Source organism: Lathamus discolor, chromosome 3, assembly GCF_037157495.1.
Source record: "Lathamus discolor isolate bLatDis1 chromosome 3, bLatDis1.hap1, whole genome shotgun sequence".
NCBI lineage: Eukaryota > Metazoa > Chordata > Aves > Psittaciformes > Psittacidae > Lathamus > Lathamus discolor.
The window spans coordinates 8,068,546-8,093,695 of NC_088886.1; the positions used below are offsets into that span (position 1 = coordinate 8,068,546).

Genomic DNA, 25,150 nt, shown 5'->3' on the forward strand with positions numbered 1-25,150 from the left:
TAAGGGGGCTTGCACCACCACCACAATAATTAGGCACACTTCATCACAGTGTGATGCCTTTGCAATGTCATCTCCCACCAGCTAAGAGCAACACTGCCTGGAAACATGGGAAGAGAGAGGTGGAGAGGGCTGGGTGGCCTCAGCATGCCCATGGGCAGAGCGGAAATGGAGGCCCCTGGAGCAGGGGCCAGGGTGCTCAGCAGCTGGAGGTGTCCTGCTCGTGGTGGTGCTGCTAGAGCTGCAAGGACACCAGAGTTACACTCCTCCAGTGATAAAAGTAGGGGGGAATGGTGATATTTGCCTCTAAGATGATGATTCAGCTTGAAAGCTGGAATTTCTTTAACATACATGGCAAATGCTTCCCCACAATCAGCATGTCTGGTCTGTTGTGTTCTCTGTCAGCTGGGAGGCAAGCTTTGCAGAGCTGAGCTGCTTTACTTTCCTTTTGAGAATGAAAGTAGCACTGCTGTCAGAAGATTAAGCTGTTGGGTATGTATCAGGTGATAGGAAAAATGACCCTGAAACTGCAAAAGGTCTGATGGTTTGTATACTTGGGAGTTGCAAGTGTTGCTTTGCTGTCTATTTATCTGTTTGCCATACTAATAGCTTAAAAACACATACTACACTTCGAGTAACAACTCGAAGGGGTAAGGCTGCTGTTACTACTTGGTTCCTCCTAAAGATTAAACAGAGCTAGGAGTTGATACATTGACCTATTGCTTCTCGAAGCAGATCTCTGTTCGAATTCTGACCTACGTCCCAGCTAAAAATGTGCTCAATCTTTCCTTAATTTGTAATAGATACTTGTGTGCATTTCAAAACCATCTCGCAATTTGGCAAATTAAGTTGTCTGTGGTTAGCTCTGGAATTGCAGAGATATTGCAGTGCACTGCAGCATTGCATAACGAGCTTCCCCAGATTTTGCCTTACTCGAGTGAGTAACAGTAATCCTTATCTCGAGCGAGCATCAGATTCATCCCATTTTTGAGAAAAGAATTAGTATCAAATATACGATGGGCATGTTATGCCTTGTGGCTGCAATGTTTTTTCAATTAACTTCTCTGAATATACCACAATGAAAAGTGTCAGCTTTTTGCCTCAGAGGCCTATAATTAGATTAAATGAATACAGTTAATTATCTACTACCTTCTTTACACAAAACAATATGTTTCCATAAATTAAAATGCTGGTACACGAAGGAAATTGTTGTTCACTCCAATATAGGCATGCAGTGCTTGGATTGTGAATGCTCTGAATATGTGACAGGGTAGCACAGCTTTTTTTTTTTTCTGCAGCCCTTTTTTTACAAGAGTTAAACCAAATTACATCTGAAAAATCCACAGGCATCACACTATTTAGAGCACATATGTCGGAGCAAGGAGGTGATATCATTAAAAGTTACAGTGCTCATGAAACAAATACACTTTTCTCTTTCACTGATGTTCTCTATAAAATTCCCTAAGGGAGATTAAATACAGCTTTATTTGCACACCTACAGTCACACCCTCGAGAACTATGGTGTGTCCAGATATAAAGCTGCTTTTTCTAGCAGAGTGTACTTCTCCCTTCAGAAATTAATAAGAAATAATCCATTTTACAGGAGGTATTCACAGTTAACAGCTCAGTTTCCAGGCCTGCTGCTATTCCAGCCAGCATGGACTGAAAATCCTCTCTGCCTGCTCTTCAGCATTACTAAATAGAAGCAAAATTTCATGACTGATCAATATGCTCCTGTCCTGGCATGCCTGATTTGGAAGTGCAGCTATTCAAGCGGTGGCACATCACCTCGGTGGCAACGTACCTAAAGCAGAAAGCACTCTCTTGGGTATGACAAAGTGTACCCAAATGTCCCTATTTCCATCAGAATAGACGTTAATAACTGAAGGCCTAAACATGCGATCCTCCCTCACCAGAAAATTGCAGTTAACTTTAGCAGAAGCCCCCATTCCCGCCTGCACTATACTCTGCGTGTAAATGTGATGTGTACCCAGAATTGCTTTTGTAGGGTCAGACCCTAAAAGCTTCCAAGTACTCAGCGTTTCTATAGGGCATCACATTTTACTGTGGTCCGTGCTGGGTGAGTATCTTTTCCTTTAAACATTCATTAGCTCCGTGTATGAAAGTGTTCATTAAAATATCACTGTGTTGATCTTAATATTGAGGAGTGACAGGGCTGCTTTGCCATATAAATGCTGCCCCGTTTCCTGCTCTCAGAGTGTAACAGGAGAAAGAAAGACCATCTTGATAGGCACTATCTGCTGAAGGAAAACTTTTCACCAGCAGCTCTGCAGTGACTTTAACCTTTTAGTGGCTGCACTGCGAAGCAGAATGGTTCGTGCTTCCCACACAGAATGAAGCTGATTTGTTTAAAATACTCATAAATGCCAGCAAGGCTCCTAATTCCTTCTGCAAGTATCAGAAAGCAGTTACGGAGGAATAAAGAAATGCAACTGGAAACATGGTTCAGTGGTCTTGCACTTCCCTGAAAAGCTGATTTTGGCTGATTCAGTTGCTTTCGGAGGGAATTTACCCTTTTTGGCAGTTTGAGTTTCAGCAGTGCTGATTGGACTGACGGCCGAAAATGCATCTGGGGCTGAGGAAATGAACCCGGGGTCTTTGTGTGTGTCTCAGGCTGAATTTTGCCTGCGAGCTCTGGGTTTTGTCTTTTAGCCCCTCAGTGTCCCTGGTTGTGTGGGATTCAGAAGCCATTTTAACACTCCTTTCAACCCCAAGACGTTTCATTTATGCTTTTGCAGGTGCCTTGCCCAATTCCCTACTTTCCCTGTCTGATTTATCTTGTAGGATAAGAACTAATGAAAGGTCAAGGTTATTCTGAAGTATCCAACCCAAGAGAGTTCTCTCCCTCGTAATTCCTTAAGATGAACTTCGCACAACTACAACTGATACCGTGCTGAAAGGTAATTCGAACGTTCTGGGAAGAAGTACAGGGTGACAAACAGTGACCTTTAGCACTGGGAAACGTCCCTGGTGATTTGCACTTGGTGCTTCTTCAAAACGCAAGGAGCCATCTTACCACTCAGGGCCATGGCAGAAGTTAGCTCTGTTCCGAGTGGAGCTCTGTAAACCAGGTCTGCAGAGGCAGACTTGGCACATGTGGCTCTCAGAAACGTGCCGTGGGGTTTACATCGCAAGATAATTTCCTCGCCTCTGTGATATAGAAACCAAGAAGGGTGGCTGCTTATTCATTTTGTTTCCCTGCTCTTTCTGCTCTCTGTCATTTCCAAATGCAACAAAAGGCGCTCAGGCTGGGAGATCCACCTTGCTTCCCATTTTGTTAAGGAAACCTGGAGATAAACCTGCTGCTTTTTGTCTCCTATGTAGGAAGAGATGCTTCTGCATCCCTGACACCTCGGGGTTAGGGGGGGGGAAGCCCGGGAGCGCCGCAGCCCGGGCAGCAGCCGCAGATTATGTGTCATAACCATCCCCCCGGGCGAGACGTGGGTCCCTTTCTGTGCTGTACTCACTGCGGCGGAGGGGCTGCGGAGGCATCGGGGTTATGCTGAGGAGGCTCCAGTCCGGGCTGCGGGGAGCGGGAGGGAAAACAACACAAGCAGGAGAAGGGGAGGGGTGGAAGGAAAAAAAGGGGCTCAAAGTCGCGAAGAAACGCGGCGGCCCCAAGCAGGGGTTGGGGGGGGGGGGTGGGGGCGGGTACCGGGTGCGGGGTGCCCGGTGCGGCGGAGCGGGACGCGGAGCGGCGGCTGCCCCCGGGGCCGTTCATCGGCGGGGGGCCGGGGCGAGGCGGCGGCGGAGGAAACAAAATAAATAAAATCAGACTGTTGGGGAAGGCGCGTAAATTTAAAAATATTTGGACAGGAAGAGCGAGGGCAGAGGAACCGCAGCGCTGAAATAACGGTTTCGGGGCCGGCCGCGCCACCACCCCCTGCCCCGCTCCCCCCCCCGCTCCCCCGGGGCCGGCCGACCTGCCCCGACCCTGCACCCCCCCACCCCCCCACCCCCCCCGGGGGATCCCTCCGGGTGCTGCACCGACATTTTGAATGCGTGTGTGTTGGAGGCTGGCGGGGAATCCGGCTCTCCCTTTCGCTCTTCTTCCCTTCTTGCTCCCTTCGTTCACCGCCACCCCCCCACACCCCCCCCCGCCGCCCCCGTTTTTGTGCCGTGCCACGGTATAACAGTCCTCACAAATAAACGCCGCAGCTTCTTCCCTCCCCTCGCTGGCTATCCCCCCCCCCCCCCCCCTCCGCCGAGGGAATTTCAGCACTTTAGGAAGCCGATGATAATACGTGGCTGCTTCTGGCTGCCCAGTGACTTGCCAGGTACGGCCGTGGAGGAGAGCCTTTGCTTCCTTCGCAAAGCTGAAAAGCGGTGGGCTTCCACCGGTTTAACTCCTTCTTCACGCCAGCACCGCAACGGCGTTTCCTACGAAGCTATTTCCACCTCCCACCGTGGAATAAAGCACTGATTCCTCTCCTCTCCCCACACTGAAAACTGGAAGGAAAGTCTTTCCGTGCCCCTAAATGCGCAGTTATTTCCTGAGCTGGCTTCCCCCTCCGAAGTCCCTGAACCCTCAGGGGCTTTGCCCTCCTCTCCCCCCATCCCGGTCCCAGACCGGCCCTTTCCACCCTCTCAGCAAGCTGCTGCCACACATTAAATCCGGGTTTTTTCCCCTGTAGGATCCCTTTGCAGGATCTGGCCCTTTCCCAAAGGAATTCCACAGCCCCCGCCGTTGTTCCGAGGGTAATTTAGAAACAAAGGTCAAGTGCAACAGCTTTGCTCATCCGTGGAACCGAAAGAGGGGAGAAGGCTCTTTCCCCACAGCTCTGCACTCCCGCTCAGGGTGAATCCTGGTACAGCGACAGCTCCTGCTCCATTTCTTCCCATTTTTCTCCTCTTGCTGTATTTATTTCTGTGCATCGACCTCACCTCGATCCTATATTGGTTACTGCCTCTCCCTGGGGTATTGCAGGACAATCTCTGCTCCTGCCTGGCAAACTCGCTCTTCAGTTGGCTTATGTCTCAATAAAAGCCTTCGGAAAGATTTCGTTCCATCCCACACGCTGCAGGTTTGCATCCTATTATCTTTCCAAAGAGGCGAGTTTGTGAACTTGGACCCCCTGATGTTGCCAGGCTACTTGGGAAAAAACACACCAGTGACTTCTGCAACCACATCCGATACCAGAATCCTTGTGCGGTGTCAGGATTCCCTGCCAATGAGACTCGCTTTACGTTATTTTCTCCTCGCTCGCTACATGTAAAGACTTTTCCCTGGTTTAACTGACCTTCTCCCTGGTTTTAGCTGACCCAGCCCCAGCAACCAGGCGCCTTTTATAACCTACAGACCCCATAGGGTGCATGTAACCCACCACCTGATTCCTTCCTTGGTTTCCCCGGAGGCTTCTTGTAGTAACCATTAATTTCTTGGGACAATTTTTGCTTTTCAAAATATCTCAGTAGGAATTTCAATTTCCAGTATTCTTCCCGAGAAATGGACTAGTTTACAGAGAAAACGCAGCAGAGAAAGGAAATAAACCCTACCTTTAAACCGGGCTTAACATCAGAAGTGACTCACCCCTAACGCCATAGGCGTGACCGGGGTGTAACACGTCCTGGCTGTAAACGTGAACTTCTGGCACTCAATAAACGCCGCTATTTCTGGCAGGGCTGGGCATTTTATTCGGAAAAGCAGTTGTTTTATTAAGCCACTGCTTAAACTTTGGCTTAGCGTGAATTAAACGCTGATGGAGCCCAATACTGGGTTGGTAGCAAGGGTTTTCTAGCAGCACAGGTGAAAAAATAAGTGAGAAATTCATATTACCTTTCGGATGGGAGAAATCCTGGTGGAAGAGCGGATTTCTGCTCCATGGGAGGAGTGCGGGGCGCTGGTTGGAGAAAGAGAAAGCTTGGAGCATCCTCCAGGACATGAGGAAAGGAAGACGGAGAGCAACAGGGTTTGGGTCACTCCACCTCGGGGACCTGCTGATTACGTTGCTCGGGTTTAACGCTTCGGACGGGTTTAGTGCTCTTTACAGAGGGTATATTGCGGGTTATTGCCCCTGTGCCAGCCGCCGGGGTTAATGATCCCTCGTCAACAAAAAAGCGAGGTAACAAAAGAGCGCAAAACTCCGTATTTCACAGAGGTTTTTAATCAGAAAGCACAGCAGCGTGACAGAGCGATGGTAAACGTGACAGGCAGCTTCAGCACATCACTTCTTACTTGATAAACGGTAGTAATTGAACTGGGGGGGTAGGGGGGTAAAAATCTCCGGTTTTTTTAAGAGTTAAAATCTAAAGTACAACCCCTCCTTTTCTTAAATGCTATTTTCAGTACAGTTCACATCGATTTAAAACCTTCTCTTTTGCGCAATTAAAATTTAGGCAATTCAGATTAAGCACTTGAAACTGCCCAGCTGTCCCAACAACTGGAACCTGTACAAACGTTGTAAGTTGCGTACTAAACTCCTTCCAATACGGTGCAAAGTGTCCTTAGCTCCTAATGTTGTAGCTGGACAAGTAAATGAGTCTGGTGAATCCTCTCAGCTGTATTGCAATGGGAAAAATTCAGTGGTTAAATTGGGTTTTAGGCGCAAGCAATAACATGATTTCCCGAATACCAAAGTGCTGCTTCCTAAATGTCACTGTATCCCGATATTCCTGCTTTGGGAGATACATCTGTCATTGAGATAGATAGTTTATTTCCAGGCAGAACGGAACAGCTGGGGAAAGCAAATATTCCTTAAAGAGCATCTAAACCGCACTCCGTTTAGGAAGCGACCAAAAAACGTGTTGCATCGCAGCCCCCGCGTCCTCCTGCCTCTGACAAAGGCTCTCTGCTGCTTGTTTTGAAACTAGAAAAATCGTCTCGTTCAGTGCACAGTAAACACGAACCACTCAACTGGGCTGTTTGAAACCTCTGGCCATCAGAACACCACCACTTACACTCTTTCTGGTAACTAAATTCAAAACCAGCTTGGTGGAAGTTTAAATACAGAAAGGGGAAAAGTGTCATCTACGTTTGGAAAGCGAGTGACCTACTGCTACAAGCTGTTGCTAGTGTCAAAATGCAGCTATTCCCCAAAGCCTCTAACGCCGTCCTCTGTCCTCAGGCCAAACAGCCTTTGACTTCGAGCTCTGCCCGAGCAGGAAGATGCAGGTTACTCCTCGGAAGGTGTTTTAAGCCAAAAGCAGGTTTTCAAACCCTTAAGCCTGACTAATAAGGGGTGGTGAAAGGAGGGCATTGGGGAGGGTGGGGGGGGGAGCTTTGAGAGGTGGGAGAAATCACAGTAGGTTCTTTTCTTTCCTTAAAAGCCCAGCAACATAAGCATGTGAATATGTATTAATGACTTAATACGAATGACCTACAATAAATCCTAAAACTTGATACTTGGAAAACTAGGTATGAGCGACCGGCATGTACACGGCTGAGTCTGTGAGTAGGCTGTAAATGGCAGGCATAAGAAATCGCTGGGAGCGCGGGTTTAAAGCGTTTCTGTTACCTGTAAACCCACCTCTAGAATTTCTTGAGACTTACACTATCAGCTGTTTCGGGGTGGGGGGGAGAAGAAATAATATATATATATATAATAATAGAAGTAAGGTTGCAACAAATGTTATTAAAAAGGAGGAGGAGAACAAAAAAATACTGAGGAGGGTGAAGGCTCAGTGTCCGAGTGGGGCTTAATCCATGGCTGCGGGGGAGAAGCTGCTGCCCTCCAAGAGCTTCACCACGGCGGATCTCTTGTAGAGCTTGGCCAGGTCGTAGGCAGTGGCCCCCCGCTTGTTCTGGTGGCCCACCTTGCACTCCGCACGGGCCAGCAGGACCTCCACCACCCGGACGTGCCCCTCCCGGGCCGCCAAGTGCAAGGGCAGGTTCCCCTCATCATCCTCGATGTTCACATCAGCCTTGAACTCCAGCAGAGTCTGCAAAGTGTCCAGAAACCCCTCTCTGGCTACATCATGAATTACAGCAAAGCCAGTACTGTCCTTCAGATTGGGGTTCGCGCCGCTAATTAGCAACCTCCGGGCAATTTCGGGGTTCCCCAGCTTCATCACCTAGGAGAGATGAAGAAGAGTTGAATACCGAGGGATGGGGAGGGGGGGAATTGCTCCAGCACAGGGCTTAGATGCTCAGTGCTTATCCCTGGGTTTCTGCTTCGGCTCAAATCCTCATGTCAAGCAGCCAGGGGAGCCCCCCCTAGAAAGCTAACGGCACAGCAGAACATCTGGTTTTTAATGTATTTTTCACTAAACTCGGTTAAAGATGTTATCACTTCGGTGGTAATGGCTTTCTGTCTCAGAGAGATTAATGACTGGAGGAGGTGACATAGAATGGAGATATTATTATTATTATTATTGCTATTTATTTTTATTATTATTATTAATTATTATTATTATTATTATTTGATGTGGGTTATCTCAGCTTCTCAGCACACAAAAATTAAGCACGGTTTGGTTCCATTTGCCTGAGCACCGAGACACCTTTGCATTACTCTTTAACCTCCTTAAACACCCAGCCCAGGGTCTCTGAGGAGCAGATATTTCACCTCAGCAACAGCAAATGTGCCATGTGTTTTTATAAGCTTTCAGGTGTTTACATTGTCTGTGCATTATCATAAAACAAATATTTGCACTGTACCATAGCTCTGTCTGCTAAGACAAATAAATGCTACAAGAAATTTTTCCTCCCTTATATTTGTGCTGCGTTAGGTCACCCAAAAAGGAGAAGTTACAGGGAATGTCTCAAAGTCCCAGAAGTTTCCTTCTCAACCCAGTACATTACATTCTACTTTCATCATTTCAATCTGAGCAAACCGTGGCTATATTCTGCTGTTACAAACAGCCCTTTTTAAACAACAACAGCAACAATAATTGGATTTTCTGTTTCTCTCAGAGAGGGAAAAAAAAAGCTTATTTGAATTTTTTCAGTTGCGTCATAAACCGATCATAATTCGAAGGCAAATCTCTCTTATTTGGGACTTCACACTTGCACCGATCCCCCCTAAATTCCTATTTATTTTTTTGTTAGCACAAGGGGGGTTTTTACATGAACACAGTAATGTCTAATCTCCAGCCTATGGGCAGCATTTTCCTGTCCTTGCCATTAGCCCCAGTGCAAGTGTCAAATTCGAGTCAAAATAACAATAAAAACCTTTTTTATTTCCTGAGAAACGTCACCAGCGATTTGAAAATCTTGGTAAAAAAAAATTATCTGCATAAACGGGCATTACAGTGCCCTGGATTTAGCAAAAGGTGCGATTTCTACAAGGGGTTTTGCTGTAGAACTCTCCTGGTGAGAAATCTCGGTTAGGCTATTTAAGAAAAGCAAGCTATAATAAATACAATGAGTGCAGCGTTTGGGCTGTAAAGCAGCCCTGTATATTCTATCTACAGACCAGAGAAAAAGTGCAGATAAGACAGGCTGGGATTCAGGGAAAAAGATCTGGGATTCAGGGAAAGGGATCTCTCTGTGCCCCAAGGCTTCCAGCTGCCTGTGTGCCACTTCTTTCACTTCTGACCAGAGATGGAAGAGATGTAAAAGAAAACAAGGGCATTGCGATCTCCCTTTCTTTAGTCAAATCCGGACATTTTGATCTCTTTTGGAGAGCTCAGGCTGCATTATTTGGGAATTCAAAACATGTATTTGGGAGTTTTCTGTGTTCGGCTCAGAGGACCAGAGGCTTCAGCTACAGATGCGGGGGGGGGGGGGGGGGGGGGGGAGAGAAAATCATCTAAAAGGTGATGCTCGTGGGTAGTGGGCTACAACTGCTCAGCGAATGCCCTTTATTTTGGAAAGTTTCACTCGAGGGGAGGGAGGCAAAGAAGGAGAAAGCATTAATAGAACAAGGCTGCCGAAAAGCATTAGGGCAGGAGATGTATTTGAGGCCTGCATAGGTACACTTCACCAGGAATAAAAGGGACAGAGCAAGACAAGCTGAGCAGTTGTTTAATTCCACATAAATGCAGGAGAAAAATATAAATTCATTGGTACTAATCCAGGAGCATTCACCCCGTTTTAACTGAGGGGGAGATTACAGAGAGATTATCTCCGTTTGGGAGAGGGCACTGACAGAGTGCTCTTTCGAGTGTGGTCGATGATACATATTGAAAATAAGTCGACAGACTCCCCTGTTTTGATTTTTGCCGTGGTTCATTAACTCAGATATAATTAGGCAGCGATAAGAAACATTGTTAGGACACAGATGTGTGTTTAATAGAGCTGGGTGCTGGATCATTGTGTAAAATATGCCTTAATTCAGGATACGGACAGTTAGCTGCTTTTAAGGGGAAAAAAATAAATACACTACTGCGGGACAAATCGGTTTTCAGCCCCTGTCCCGAGGATAAACCAGCTTGATGAATGTTTCCTGCTTTCTTACAGAAGTTAGTTTGTCTAAGTTGTTAATTTAAACCCTTTCACTCTCTTAAAAGTTGCTGCAAGTGCCTGCGCTGCCCTGCGATGCCCTATTTAGGTGCTAACAGGGCAGAGAGGAGCTCACAGAGCCCCAGCTCCAGCGAAATGGTCAAAAAAGGGTCAGTCCTGCTTTTTTAGCAAGAGGGGCTCATTTTCCAGCTCTAACGTTTTGATGGCAAGCCAAAAAGTTGTAAATATCTCGGGTACATTCGCAAGCTCTCTGCTGTTTAAAACCCCATTTTCAAGCAATTATTGTTGTGGTTGGGGGGGGGGGGGGGAAGAGGAGTTAACAAACGATTTTTCTAACACTGAGAAATTAAGATCTATAGACCACTTCCACGTTTCATTACTTATACCTCAAGTATACAAATAACCACACATCACTATTATTATTGTCATTATTATTCCCTCCAGATTTATAAATCACATCTTTAGCTCTTTGGTAGATACTTTAACCTTTTTTGCCATCATTATCTGATATTATTAAAAGCAAAATCTTTCATCAGCTCCAATAGTTGGACGAGTTCCAACTCCTGCCTTGCACAGCCACACACTTAAAAATTAGGACATAGCACCCTATACGATCAGAAAGGAAATAGCTGGAAGCGGTGCCCCTGCTAGCCGAGCCGAAAAAGCACATTTTAAAGCCTTAATTATGAATGGAAAATACAAGGAAGAAGAAGCAAAAAGCAGCAAGTGATCCGGCTGGATCCCTGACTCGTAGGGCTAAGCCTGAGTGTGCATCGGAGGTCCTCGGTGCGGAGCAGCATGCTTCCCGATGAGAAAGGTCATTCCTCACAAACAGCGTAGAAAGGAAAAGTACCATCTACAGCAGCCCCAGACCCGAGACGAGCCAAGCTTCAAAAGCAGATCGCAGGCACAAAAAAAAAAAAAAAAAAAAAAAAAAGAGCAAGGAGGAAAAAAAAAAAAAAAAAAAGAGGAAAAAAGTAGAGAAATCCTAAGCTCAGAGAACAGCACATTGGTGTTTACAGACCTGCTATGAAATCCTGCTCACCTAAGCTGATTTCTTTTCATCTCAGCTCTTTCATTCCTTGCCTCCTCCCCACGAAGTTACAAAATATCAGCAAACTCGCAGCCCGTTTGACATTGAGGGTGATTCCCCGGTTGAAATCATGGTTTTGACCAGTTTTTATTTCAAGTACGTCATTTTAGGGAGTTGGAGCCACCAAAGTTATAAAATATGGCATCCAACGAGCTTGAAAAACCACTCGAATTTCATCCACCAGCCTGCTTTCAAAACCAAAATCAAAAAGTACGCTGTCTCTTTTGGAACCCCGGGTCACGGAGGTACCAGTGATGAACCATTTGTTGTTTTTTTTCCTCCCTCTCTGGATACCAACCTGCAGCGCAGTCCTCCCAAATCCATTTTGTGCATTGACGTTTACATTCTTTTGCAACAAATTAGTAAGTTGCACTAGGTCCCCCTTGGCAGCCGCGGACGCCAGCTCGTTCCCAGAAGGCTCGGCCATTCTTTAGGGTGACTGACGATCGGAAAAAAGAGGAGAATTTTTTTTTTTTCTCTTTTTTTTTTTTTTTTTTTTTTTTTTTTTTTACCCAGGCATGGCATCGGAGGCTGACAGAAGGATTGGGATGGTTAATCTTCGGGAGTAGACCTTGTAGTAAATACTCGTAAAAAACCTCCTTGCCAAGAGCCCGCCCCTAACTCACACGTGATTATTCAGCAAAAAGTGCAGCTCCACTTGAAAGGAGATTTCTTTGCTTCCACATATAGAGTAAACTCCTAGGAGAGACTTTGGCCTCTTTTCGGGGAGGTTGGGGGGAGGGTAGGTTAAGAGCTATGCGATATACGATATATGTTATAGGTAACATATATACACGTACACCGGAGACTCACTCAGACCTGAGATCTTGGAAGAAGAAGACAACCCACCCTTGCTCACGGTCGGGATCTGAGACTTAGCAGCAACAGCTCCGAGGAAAAGTCTTCCGTAGCAGTGTGCATCCAACTCCCGCTCGGGATCCCGGTCCCCCCTTGGCATCCCACGCCGCCGCCTCTCTAGTCCGGGCCGAGCACGGCAGGGTCGGACGGGCCGCGCCCGCGGCGCCCAGCCGCCGAGCTGACTCCCTCGGTGCTCCCGCTCCTCGCAGCAGCTTCACTCCCGCGGCCCCGCGCAGCCTCCGCGCTGCGGGCGGGCGCGATCCCGGCCGGCGGCCGCCCCCGGCGGCGGCGGCTCCGGAGCATCCAGGAGAGCGGCGGGTCCTGGCGGTACCGGCGGCGGGGCGGAGGGTGCCGCTGTTAGCGCTGCCCGCCGCCGGCCGCGCCTCTCGCCCCGGCGGGGAGCGGAGGGTGAGCTCCGGGCAGGGGCAGCGGCCGCTCCGTGCGCGGCCCGGCGCGCACTGACAGCCGCCGCTCGCCTCTTCTTTCAACTTCGCGAAATAAAGCTGCACTTGCCGGTCCCGCGGTCGCTGCCTCCGCCCGCGGCTTTGCGCTCCCCCTTTTTTAAGCATAAACAATTGCTACTTCTGTTTCCTACGGACACGAAGCCGGTTTCTCTCTCTTTTTTTTTTTTTCCCTTCTTCTCTTCCCCCCCCCCCTCCTCCCTTTTTTTTTTTTTTTTTTTTTTTTTTAACCTCATCAGCTTTTTTTGAAAAGAAAAAAAATTTGAGCGCTTTTTGAGTTGAAACACCCGCCCACATTTTAACGGCAGAGATTTAAGGAGGCGCGGCGGAGTTGCGGCGCGGCCGGGCAGGAAGGCCTGCAGCGGCCCCGGCCCGCGGCTCCTTGCGTCGTTCCCCGGCCTTGCAGAGCCCGGGCACGGCGCTGCCCCGCAGCAGACACCGCAGTCAGGGTGCTTTTAGGAGGAGCGCTGCTGAGGCCTAAGGGGGAGAAGAACGGGAAAGGGGGCGGAAAATGAAAGGAAAAGGAGGTTTTAGCAGCGGGAGCCGCAGCGCCCCGGCGGGAGGACCGGGGATCGGGGAAGCTCGGGCGGCGGGAGGGCGGCTTCCAGCCGCGGCTCCGTCCACAGCTTCCCCCCGGGCTGCCTCCACCTGCCCGCGGGGGGAGCGGACCCGGACTCGCACCCAGACTCGGTCTCGGCCCCGCCGCCCTCGCTCGGCACCCCGCGGGACAGCGGCTCCGGGGCCGGGGTTTACCCCGGCAGCGACGCGGGCTCCTCTCCCCAAGGACAAGGTCAAGGATGAAGGGTCAATGTCAAGTTGTCTTAACGGTGGAAGGCGACCGTCCACGGCAGCGCTCCTTGCTTTCCGCCTTCCTGGCATCCTTGATTGATTTGAAAGTGCCATTTTGAGGGAGAAACGCACCCAGCCACCGAGAGGACGTGAGGGCTTCGCTTTTCCTTCAAAGGGCGGCGAAGTGAGGATGGTACAAACAGCACGGGGATCTCAACGCCATTCTGCCTGACAGCTTTTAATATCTGCTTTAACGGCCGGATTGCTTTAAGTTTCAGGGACCCTCGGGACACTGTATTCCGCCAAAGGCAACCTCCGAGAGGTAAGATGCAATGTGAGGGCTCCCTGATAAGCACACGTATCCCCTCGGTCCCTACTTGCAGCACCAGAACCAGCCTTACAGGGGTGACCCTGCACCCGGCTAGGCTGCTGGAGGAACCCGGTGTGACTTCTGTGTCTGTCTCTCTCCTGCCAGCTTCGGCTCCTTCTTGCTCCGCGGTCACCTTTTCCTGTCCTGATCCCCCCCCCCCCACCTTGTTTTCCGCCCCGCGCTTGTCTGTGAAAACACGAAGGTGACAAGTAACGAATTGTCTGCATGCGGAGCAGGGAAAACCGCTTTGCTCAGGTTATCGAGTGACCCCCGCTCCCACTAAAAGGCGCATTTTTATGGGCCTCATTATGACAATTCTCGGCCAGAAGTAACGGTGCTAATAGTTCTTTTAACAAAAAATGTGAACGGTAATTTCCCTCAAAGTTAACTCGAGAAATATATGTTTATAAATAGCATCCTTGTATTCAACTACAGTTATTTTTCTGCATAAAAAGGAAATTTATATGCGAAACTTCGAATATTCAGTCAGACGGCTTATAAATAACTTATTTAATGCCTAAAATCCACAGGCTTCGGTGGTGTTACCTGTTGCTAACTCACTGCAGAATTAGAACTGCCGGTCTTATAACAGTCTCCCCATTTTTTTTTTTGGTCTGTTTTAGAGCTCGGAATAAAGCCCCATTTTCTATTAATCACACCACATCACAAAAATAGTGACGTGAAGCTCGGCCGGGGTGCTGCAGGCCTCCTTGCGAGTACAGCTGCCCGGCTGGAACATGCCGTCAAACCGCCTTCGCCGTGTGGAGCTGTCAAAACCCCTCGCAGAGAGCAGCTGGTTAATCCTGATCGTTTCCTCTCCGCAACGATCAAGATGCTTCTCCTGAACGAGAAAGAGTTGTCCCGATCAGCTCTAAAACCAGCGTAAGAAACAGCTTCTTAGGGGAAATATTATCTCCGGGCATTGGGAGGAGTTAAATGAGCGAGTGTTTTCCCCGGCTCCCCGGTTTGTCTGACTGGTCGGAGGACGAGAAGCACCTCGAGTGGCTCCGGGCGAGGGGATGGGATGAGGAGAGCACAAACTTTCACGGTGACTCTATTGTGAACTTCCTGCGGTGCGGGGCACACATGCAGCTTTTCACCTTTTCTTCATGTTCTGGACCAAATCCTTCCTGTTTTGATCTAATATAGATATCATTATGTAAAATATGGCTGTAATAGACGTGAACGCCGGGTAACTAACCTTGACAACATACCTATAGCTTCAGTTCCTGCCAGGAACTAATTGGCTTTAATCCAACTGTTAAAACTCGCTTTTCAGCCTTTATTATAGTTACTCTCTAGTAATGTGTGGGTGGATTTGTTTGTAGTTTAGCATAGGTTGTCCCTGGCATTGCACCATACCTTGTACAGAACTGTCTGTAACACCAAACTGGAGGGGGAAGGAAAAGGTAAAACAAATAAGATTAGGTGTGAGGGCAATTACTTTACCATCCCGGTGGTGGGGAGCTCGAATTGTGAAGCTAATGTCAGCGGGCAATAAAAACCTCTTGGCAAACCCTGCTAGCACACATTAGGGCAGGAACACTATAAAATATAAACCTTAACGTCTCTGACACTTGGTTTTACATCGCAAGTGGCGTTTCGGTGTGACCTCAGCCCGCCTGGAGACCCCGAACGGCCCCGGCGCCTTGCGGCTTCCCAGCTGCGCTCGCAAACAGGCTTTAAACAATCCCAGGAGTATTTTCCTTGGGAACACAGGCTCTCCTGCAGGTACAGTCTGTCTTTTCCTACTCCCCCATCCGCAGGCAGTGGTCGGTCTGTCCCACCGCCGAACAGTGCGGCAGCGTCGGGCTCTCCCCGGTGCCAGCGCGGCCGGCGGCAAGGAGCTCGCAGAGTCCGGGAAACCCTTCCATAACCCTCACGGAGAGAGAGGAAACAGATAAAGAACAGTGCTTCCTAAAAACGACAAAACAACTTGGTTCAAGGCACTATCGTGTGGCTTTATTAGCGAACAGGAAAGGTGCTGGATGTGCCTGGGACCTCAGGTAGCTGCGGCGCCTATACGAAGAGCAGAGCAAGACACGTCGGGCTAGTTAGCAAGCTGGCTTCCAAATGCATGCTAAAGGGGTAGGTGAACGGCATCAGGTTGTAGCAAGCAGACTTAAAAAGCATTAGTTAGCTTTGCGTTACTTAAAGGAAACAGATATATCTGGGGTATACAATGCAAGTGCTTCTTACAGTGCTGGAGAGCTAAGCTGGAGCGAGGGCCGCTGTGCAGACCACGGTCTCTTGGCTCAGAAACCCGTGGAAAACGCACGTCCTCCTTTCGAGAGAAGTACAAAACCGGGGGGGGGGGGGGGAGCCACCGCCTGCCCGCGGCCGCCGGTCGGTGCGTGCCCCCGGGCCCGGGGGGTGGATGTCAGGTCACTCAGCGAGCACCAGTTACGGGCCGTCTGTTACAGAGCAGCCACAAGCCGCGCTGGGGACCGGGTCACTGTGCTGCGGCCGCCATCCCGCCGCTCCTCTGCCGCCGCGGCACGGACGGGGGCTCCGCTGCGCAGCGCAGCGGCCCTTGCTCCCCTCCATCCCCGGGACGGCGGGCAGGGCCCAGGCTCGCTGCGGCCAGCGCCCTCCCCTCGCCGTTAGGCCGCAGCCGGTAGCGGAGCACAGCAGGGCCCGGGGAGCCGCCGCCAGCCGCCGGGAGAGGGGGGACAGTGTCAGCCCCAGCGCTGCCGCCGGCCGAGCAGGGGGCCGGAGGAGCCGCTGGCCGCGCTGTGAGGCCGGGCCGTGCTCCTCGGTGCTGAGGCGGCCCGTCCCCGCACTAAAGGCCTACGCTTGGGCCGCGGGGCCCCGACCGGTGCGGGAAGCGGGGGGCACGGCTCGGGGGGGGGGGGGGGAGCACACGCTCGCCTCGGCCCCGCCCTCCCCGGCTTCGCGAGCGCTTGACAGGAGGGTGGTCACGTGCCGGCCGCAAAGCGCCTCTTTGCGACCTCAATGACAGGCAAAATGTGCGACAGGCGCTGTGGAGGCAGGGAGGGAGCGGCGTTGCCTCCTCCTTCTCCTCCTCCTCCTGCCGCCCGGGCCAGCGGCTGAGGTAGCGCTGCCCGCTCCCGGTGCCGGCCCGCTCCCGGCGCCCCGCTCGCCTCTCTCCTCCCTTCTCCCCTCCTTCTCCTCCGTACGCCGCCGCCGCCGCGCCGAGGTGCTGAGTTAGGGCAGCCCCCAGAGCGCCGCGGGAGCCCGAGAGGAACCGGGCGCCTCGATGAGCTCGTAGCTCCCACCCTGCCCCGTCTTCGCCGGCAGCAGCTCCAGGTGCGCGGGTCAGAGCAGAGCCGGGGACGCAGCTGGCTGCAATGGCGTCCAACATGGACCGAGAAATGATATTGGCTGATTTCCAGGTAAATTTCAAGCCGCCGCCACACAACCGTGGCCTCTCGCTGCTTTTCTCTTTCTCCTCGTTGCTGTGCTGCTGGTTCTTTGTGGGAAGGTCCAGGATGGTGGGGGTGAAGCCCACCCTCCACAGCCTCTTGCTCTTTCTCTCTTTCTTTTTTTTTTTTTTTTGTTTTGTCAGAAATGGGGAACGCGTGCCCTCTCCTCTCAAGGTGCGTGATCAAAATGTCTTCTTTTAACTTAGAGAGTTTCGGTTTCTAATGAAAACAAAAAAGCATTTTTCATCCATTTTTGCTTGTTCCAACCCTCTGCAACCACCCCAGGCCCTGGGACAGCTGTGAGCCAGCTCACTTGGAAGAGGCAAATGCCAGGGAGGATACCAAACTCATCACTCCTCATGATTTGTCACAGTGTTTGTAATGAATCACTTACTGGTACTACAGATTAGAGCTGGGCAGAGGTGTTTCCATTATAACATCAACACTAGCTTCACGGTTGCCTCAGCCTATGACTGTTGTAATGACGGTAAAACTCTTCCCGCCCCGTTCCAAACAACAACATGTTTGTGTAGAAAGGAGGAATATGCCCTTAAAAGCTGTTTGTGTTCCTTCCTCCCTGCAAAAGGGTTATAATTTAACTTCGAACTTTTAAATCTCATTCCCAGAATAAAGTTTTTCTCTGAATAAAAGTGATGTGTTCAGAAGCCTGGTTAATCTGTTCGGTATATTGTTTCCTAATATTGCTTGCTCTTACATGGTTTTTCTCAGAACAAAAAAGTGGAAGGTGCCTCTATTTGGAATAGTGGGGAGAGCGCAGAGCAGAGTGGAAGGGTATCAGATTGTCTTTGAATATATATTTTAAATATTTTCTTTTTAATCCATGGTGGGGTTTTTTTGTTTGTTGTTTGTTTGGTTTTTTTTGGAAGCTTTTTCCATTTCCAATGGCTATTCTTACATGGATAAACTGTTGGATATTCTTGGATTCAGTTGTAAAACCGCTATCTGTGTGTCCAACTTCTTAAAAGACTGTTTCTCAGCTGCTAGCTTAAAATAATCCCTTTGTTCACTCTGTGTGTGTGTGTGTGTTTAACAGGAGTGTTTCTTTGGAATTACAGGTAGGGTGACTGTCATGTACATTATGTAATTCCCCTTTACAAAAGGTATCTGATATCTCACTGACGTAACACACGGAGTTCCCAGCTGATAGCAGGGGAGTCTTTTCCCTTTTTGTACCTGCGTGCCTTACGCCCATACTTATTAAAATGTTTAACAAAGATTTCTATAAGGATCTTTTATTTTGTTGTGCTTGAAGGTGCTTTTGTGTGTGCAAGGAGTGACATCTCAGTTCTAAGGCTGGGGATTCGTAAGGGAGTTCTTCCAGTAACAGTACACTGTGTAAGAGAAAACCGGGGACCCCGATTCTGTGCTCATACTAGTGGGGACAATCTTTTATGGAATCCCACTTTTATAGAATTCCCTGAAATAGCTTTAAATTCAGGAATCCCAAGTTAGTGGCTGGTGAGTGTAAGATTATTTTTGTTTTAATAGAGATTTCAGTCTGTATCCACTTCCCGGGTTTTTAGTGTGAATGCTGTTTTGCAATATTTTTGTACTTGGGTTTTGAAACCAGTTAATAAAGGAATAAGAGCAACTGCAGTGTTGGTACCATGAAGACAAGTAAGTATTATTGCAAGCTTGCAGAAGGGCGGTGGAGTCACAGAAACCAGTTGTAGATCAAGGATGACATAATGTATTTGAACCTAGACCCAGGAAGTATTTTATCCTACAACAGTACTTACTTGAAAAGAAGCTAAACCTTTTCTTCTTGTATTTCAGCAGACAACTTTCCGTTTTTTTTTCTTTTTGTTTCACTTTCTGTTTTTTTTCCTTTCTAAAAATCTTGTCAAGCTTCTGCCTGATTCTGAAACACTGACCTGTTAATTGTCATGCTGCTAAAGCTTCAGATTAGCAAAGGACAATGTCAGGCATTATTAGGCCTTGTATCTTGCGGAGTGGTAAAGGATTTGGGGTATTTTAAGTACTTGATGGAATTTGCAACTCGTTCACTAAGAATTTAAAATGGAAAATAAAACATTATGTGCAAAGTAATTCCGCATGGTTTTCCCTTCTGTATTTTCTGTACCTTTTAATTAATAAACATTTTTCTCAGAGTTCTGCTGCTATCTTCTATATCTGTATGAGGTATCTTGTTGAAGAATGTTGTGCACACTGGAAAACCTAAAAGCTATTCTTTGCAGTTTTGTTCATCTCATCATTGCTGAATTGAGTTGGGAGGGAAACTTCTATTTCACTCTTGCCTTTCCCAGTTCTGTTTAAGAAGGATAGAGCAATGTCTGAACTTTTAAAACCTGAAAGGATTTTCCCCCATTATAAAACTTGTGCCTTCAGTGAAGTCATGATTATACCGGTATCTGATGCTTTTATGAAGCTCTCATGGGCTTATTTTGCACGTTTCAAAGCCATTGATTTCAACTAGAGCAGGATCTTGTACTGTGTTCGGTTTTCCCTTTTAGCTCTCATTGTTGTAACAGGTTCCTTCTCTGAGTTATTAAAAGGAAACGCTTTCCAAAATATTTTGTATATATACATATGTATGCATACAAGCACTGCATAATTTTATTAAAGATTTAAACTATAGAGCAAAACACAGTAAGTGATCTACCAAAATGTTTTTTTCTTAATGTCTCAAAACAATTTAAGCCTGTTCTGTGTGGTTTGTAATTATTTTCTTTCCCTTTCCTTTTTTTAATGAGGTTACTGTATGCTACCCAGGGAGGACAAAGTAGGTATTCATACATGTGGGCTGTGTAAGCAACCTGTCTAACTTTTCCTTCTTAGGCTCTCACTTAGGAAAGATTATGCAGAAGCTTAACTTTATACATGAGTAGTCTGATTGTTTTCAGTGGAAGTAGCTAAAGTAGTGGAGTTGAGCGCACAAACAAGTTTTAGCTGTTTCACTAAATGCAATTCAGAATTTCTCCACAAAGTGTCATTGGCATATAGGAAAAATTCCCAACAATTTCTGCTTCTGTTTGTAGCAGAAATTCTTTGAAAGGTAACTGCATGTGAGCTGGTAAAAGGGTGATGCTGCAACATGCTGGGGAAAATAAGGGCATAAAATTCCTACCAGTTTTTGTCAACATCGCTGTTCTCCTTTTGTTTGTTGTGTTTAGCTGTAAAATGTTCTTCCATCTCCAGTGGGATACCCAGGTACTTGCAAGATACAAAAATATTAGTGATCTATGCAGTTTGGGGTGCATTTTTCATTACAAAGAAAATAGACGTTTTTCTCATTTTTTTCCTTTTTAAATTATGAATTTTAATTGCACTGAACTTAGTTGAATTGGCATAGTTTGGCTGTTATGAAGAACAATCTTTGCGCATTGGCAGAAATGTCAGATATCGACATTTTTGTATGCAAGCAGTTTTACTTTTGTAAAACAGCTTCACCTAGGATAGGGACTAAAATTAACAAGAATATCTTTTTGTCACTGGAAGTTATACCCACCTACAAGACCACTTTATTCATGCTATGTGGTTGTCCTTCCAACAATTCTAAATGTAGAGCCTAAGTGTTGGAGTACTGTGGGAATTTCCAGCTCCTGGGTGCCCACTTATTACAAGAATATCTGGCATGTGGAGCTTCAGAAGGAGGTTTTTCATAGCATTCACATTTTCCATTGACAAAATAAATAAGCAGCTCGGTCTTCTGAGCTAAGTCTTCCCACCCAGTAGCTCAGGTCTGGGTGGAAAGACTTTGGAGTAGAATGGCAGAACTAGAAAATCCTTGCTTTTATTGAAACAACAGATATCTAATAGTTTTCTTCCTTCTGTCTTTCATCTGTGTTGTGTTCATTGTGAAAAAAGGTTGCATGAGTAGTTTTTCTTTTTGCAGTTTTTTTTTCCCCTTACACTGGGTACCAGACTGCTGTGGTATGATTCACCCTCATGTATGTAAAAATATCTTTCTTAAAACTTCACCTTTGTGTCAATCTGTTTCTTAAAACCAGAGGTTTGTGGGAGGAGCAAGGGGGAGTTGGGAATGAAGAACCTCATTGCCATCAGATACAGAAAGGTGAGAAAGCGTGCCACATAATTGTGTTTTCAGTTATAAAACCAACCATGGCATTGATACATCAGCTTAGTATTTCTTTCCTTTTTGTTTTAAAGGTTTAACCATAATTCAGACTACTCTTTTTGCTTCTGGAACAGCTAAAATTAAAGAAACTGGAGAGTCTATTACACTTGGAAGTTAATACAGTGCTGTTAAATAACTGATAAGATATGTTTTTAAAGACTTTTTGGTTTTGGTTATGAAAAACATCTGTTGGTTTCAGCCCTGTTCAAGATTATCTCTGTTATGCCACTGTGCATATATTCACTCTCTAATCGTATGGATACAGAATTTACATGTGTATTATTTTTTGGAGGGACTACTGAGGGAGTCTTACGTTCTTCTGTGTGTGCTGCCTTAGGCTTTTTGTCACTTAAATTACAGTCAGTATGTAAATTTGGTGGGTGAAAAAGATACAGCAATAGCTTTGAGTCAGTACCCTTGCTTGATTCTTGTCCTGGACTATGTCTTATGCTGGGGGCTGGAAAGAGTCTTTCAACCATTTTCTGTAAGGGTAAACTGTCCATGAAGGGGTTTTGAACAAATAGCAAAGTTGATGTCCTTAACATTGATTTCTGAAAGAAAAGGTGGTGTTGTCATGAAAGCATTGGAGCATGAAGGACTGGTTTTGATTTCTTTGCAGACTTTCTGTGAAGTGGGTGGCAATTCACTTGGGACAAGATCCTCAACAAAAGATGAGTGCTGAAGAGACTTCCAATTGAAGTTTAATTTTTGGAAAGTGTCCTCCAATTTATGTTTAACATTCTTGAAGGCCTGCATTTTCATCAAAGAGTCTCCTAGACATCGAAAAATCTGGTTTTGTATGTGTTAAGATCTGTCCGAGTTTAAACCTCAGTCTTGCTCATACCAAACTATTTTCTGTGTGCCCTCTCTGTAGGATAGTAATGCACTGGGTGCCCCTAGAGCACGCAGCTAAACTGAGCTCTGCAGCTCTCACCATAGTAGTTGGAAGGATCCAGTGCTCTACAGATTAGACATCAGGGTTTGAGGTAGACATATTTGTTTCTTCATGCCCTCATACTGTGTATCTTTAGGTAGAAGTGGACTGTGCTAGGTTTCTAGTAGTTAGGTGCCAGGATGCTCAGCACTGTTTCACCTGTTTTTATGGATATAGGTTACCATATTCTTAGCTAGATTTTTAAATTGTTAACAGATGGTTTTCAGTGTAAAAAAGAGGACTTTAAGACGCTGTAAGATGTTGAAGTTCATATGTATGAGACCTCTTAATTTACATTTTGATTAGGATTCATTTTAATCCTTCTTGCTTTTTATCACATTATAGTTTTGTGCATTGCACAGTCAGTAACAGCATTGGAACTGGTAGTTGGACCTCTTGCTTTGCAACGTAATTGGTTTTGTTTGCTGTAAATGGCCTTAAGGTCAAGAGACACGATAAAAGCATGCTGTGTGCTTAGTGCGTTTTAGTTTGATTAGTTTGATTGCTGTTGTCTGCTTCCAAGACCATTGCTTCTATTTGTTCGGTGTGTGTTTCTGAAGAATTAACAGTTTAATTACTTAAGATGCTTTTAGAGTCGGCTGTAATCCCAAAACTCTTGTTCATCAGAGCAAAGCTAGTTTGATTTACTGGCCAACTTTCTGGTCTATAAACTGAAGCTCGAGTGTATTCCAGAGTCACACAAAGAATCATAGAATAGTTAGGGTTGGAAAGGACCTTAAGTTCATCTAGTTCCAAACCCCCTGCCATGAGCAGGGGCACCTCACACTAAACCATGTCACCCAAGGCTCTGTCCAGCCTGGCCTTGAACACTGCCAGGGATGGAGCATTCACAACTTCCTTGGGCAGCCCATTCCAGTGCCTCACTACCCTCACAGTAAAGAACTTCCTCCTTATATCCAGTCTAAGCTTCCGTTACCCCTTGTCCTATCACTGCAGAAAGAAACTGAAGTAAGTGATGGCTGTTTAGAAACATTATAACTGGGATATTTCTGCTGATAGCTGTTCATGGAAAAGCCAGCTGATTTCTCCTATATAAGGACAGACAGTTAATTAGAAATACTGTCTGATGCTTATAGAGAAGAAAGAGGATACTATGATTTGTGTGCATTTCAGCCCTGCTGCAAGAACCTAAATAATTTACCACTGGAGCACCAGTTCATCTTTAGAAAGAGGTTTATGCTGTTCCTTTAGTTCAGTTACCTTGGAAAGACTCTTCACGTCATAGTAATCATGTCACCATTTCCATCAGCCCATTCATATAGGTATTTGGGTTAGTAGGTCACTGAAACAGATTGAGAGGTGGTAGATGTAGGATCCTTTTTCAAATGCCATGAAAACTGATGCTAATTATAACATTGAAGTTATTAATTGTATATCCTCCCAGAGGCTAGGAGCATACATTCATTGGAAGTTACTGTGAAAGTTATTTGGCACATTAAAAATAAAATGTGGGTAATTCTTGGTAAGCAAGGATAATTTACAGCAAACACACCAAGTTAATGTTTTTGTGTGGAAGGAGGTGTGAGAGAGGAGAGGATGAGGATTTGAGTGATTTGATACATGTTTTAGGGGGTCCTGAGAATCTCTCATCTTGAGATTATTGCATTGGTGTTGGGAAGTCTGAAAGGATAGAATATCCTTCTCTCTTTGGGCGGTTGTTATGGTTCAGTTAGCATTGCAAGCCTACTTTTCATGTGTTTCCCTATCTGAAGCAGGAGTTAATAGCTTATTAAAAGAAATACATGGCATGTCTTTGATAGGATTTCATGTTTTTCTAGGCAATGGTTAGGTCAGTGTGCATATATGGGGCAGCCATGAGGTGAGTCCTTTCTTTTAACTACTGTAAGAAGCAGAATAAAAAGCCTGGGGAAGCGCCTAACATTTTACTTGTCCCTCATCATTTGGATGAAAGGAAATGACATGCTTTCTGGCTGGATTGATGCCTACTAATTAAGCCAGTTTTTTGGAGTTGACTAGATAATGTGCAACTGTAAAACCAAACTGCTCAAAGAGGAAACCAAAGCCCTAATGTATGCATTACATGTTGTTTGGTCTATCAAAGAAGTCATCTACTGGTCTTGTGTGTCTGACTGGTTTTGCAGGTCTTTGTTATGCAGGAGTAGTTATACTTTCAAAAGATAATTCATTAAAGCTAAGTTCTTGGAAAGGTTTTGAAACTAGAACAGAGTACGTTAGCCCTTGAGTTATTTTATACAGGTTTCACATTTTACGTGTAGCAGGAAACGATTTGTGAAGACAAGAACTCTAAAACTGAGTCACCTCTATTATTCTTATTTTTAAAGGTCAGGTTGTTTGTGTGAGCAAATATCAAAGGTGCCATATCAGCTCAGATCAAGGAGCCAGCTGGCCTAATGTCTCCTCTGCAGCAGTCGTTAGTCCTTAGGAAAGAACCAAAAGAAACAGAATTTGAATGGGTTTGCCTCATCCTAGTTTCTACAAGTCAGCACATTAAGAGCTTGATGATGGGGTTGTTATAAGATGGGGTTGTATATAAATTTGTCTGTAGAAATCTTAACCCTTTCTGACTTGCACCCCAATAAATTTCACCAAAAAGCTAGTGTCAGCAGTATAGGAGTGTGAGGTTGATGTCAAGGGCAGTCTGCTGTGAATAATTCATATTTAAATTCTTTAAGATTTGGGGGTAATCATCTGGTCCTAGTGTTTTTTTTCTGTATGTCTCTACTGACACTTTAGGATGAGAGAGCTCTCTGCAAAGAGCAGCTTTGTTATAGGATGGTCC

At 46.6% G+C, this 25,150-nt stretch overlaps 2 protein-coding genes and 3 long non-coding RNA genes across 10 annotated transcripts in view; 3 read left to right on the plus strand and 2 right to left on the minus strand.

The window, feature by feature from the left end:
- Window positions 1-3,816, minus strand: part of LOC136011500 (uncharacterized) — a 32,552-nt gene extending 28,736 nt beyond the window's left edge. For 4 of the 5 annotated variants that reach the window (XR_010611397.1, XR_010611401.1, XR_010611399.1 and 1 more), the window contains exon 1: window positions 3,486-3,664. This is a non-coding gene — a long non-coding RNA (uncharacterized LOC136011500). The other variant, XR_010611398.1, reaches the window with a different exon arrangement.
- LOC136011501 (uncharacterized) lies at window positions 1,375-5,604 on the plus strand. Its single transcript, XR_010611402.1, has 3 exons — window positions 1,375-1,825; window positions 2,803-2,918; window positions 4,653-5,604. It is a non-coding gene; the product is annotated as an uncharacterized LOC136011501 (long non-coding RNA).
- Window positions 5,605-6,106: 502 nt separating this feature from the next.
- CDKN2C (cyclin dependent kinase inhibitor 2C) lies at window positions 6,107-12,933 on the minus strand. 2 transcript variants are annotated; one of them, XM_065673375.1, is made up of 3 exons: window positions 12,300-12,933; window positions 11,749-11,889; window positions 6,107-8,028 (listed from the first exon to the last, which is right to left on the minus strand). In XM_065673375.1, the coding sequence occupies exons 2-3, from the start codon at window positions 11,875-11,877 to the stop codon at window positions 7,654-7,656; spliced, it is 504 nt and encodes a 167-aa protein (XP_065529447.1). In that variant the 5' UTR covers window positions 11,878-11,889; window positions 12,300-12,933; the 3' UTR covers window positions 6,107-7,653. The 2 variants fall into 2 exon arrangements, with proteins under 2 accessions (XP_065529447.1, XP_065529446.1); XM_065673374.1 differs by lacking the exon at window positions 12,300-12,933 and having other exon boundaries at window positions 11,749-12,285.
- Window positions 12,934-13,015: 82 nt separating this feature from the next.
- FAF1 (Fas associated factor 1) overlaps window positions 13,016-25,150 on the plus strand; it is a 174,933-nt gene continuing 162,798 nt past the window's right edge. The window contains exons 1-2 of the mRNA XM_065673372.1: window positions 13,016-13,880; window positions 14,552-17,284. Coding sequence (XP_065529444.1) covers window positions 17,240-17,284 — 45 coding nt within the window. The 5' untranslated portion in view covers window positions 13,016-13,880; window positions 14,552-17,239. The remainder of the gene's footprint in view (window positions 13,881-14,551; window positions 17,285-25,150) is intronic.
- LOC136011504 (uncharacterized) lies at window positions 17,291-19,446 on the plus strand. Its single transcript, XR_010611403.1, has 2 exons — window positions 17,291-17,488; window positions 17,600-19,446. It is a non-coding gene; the product is annotated as an uncharacterized LOC136011504 (long non-coding RNA).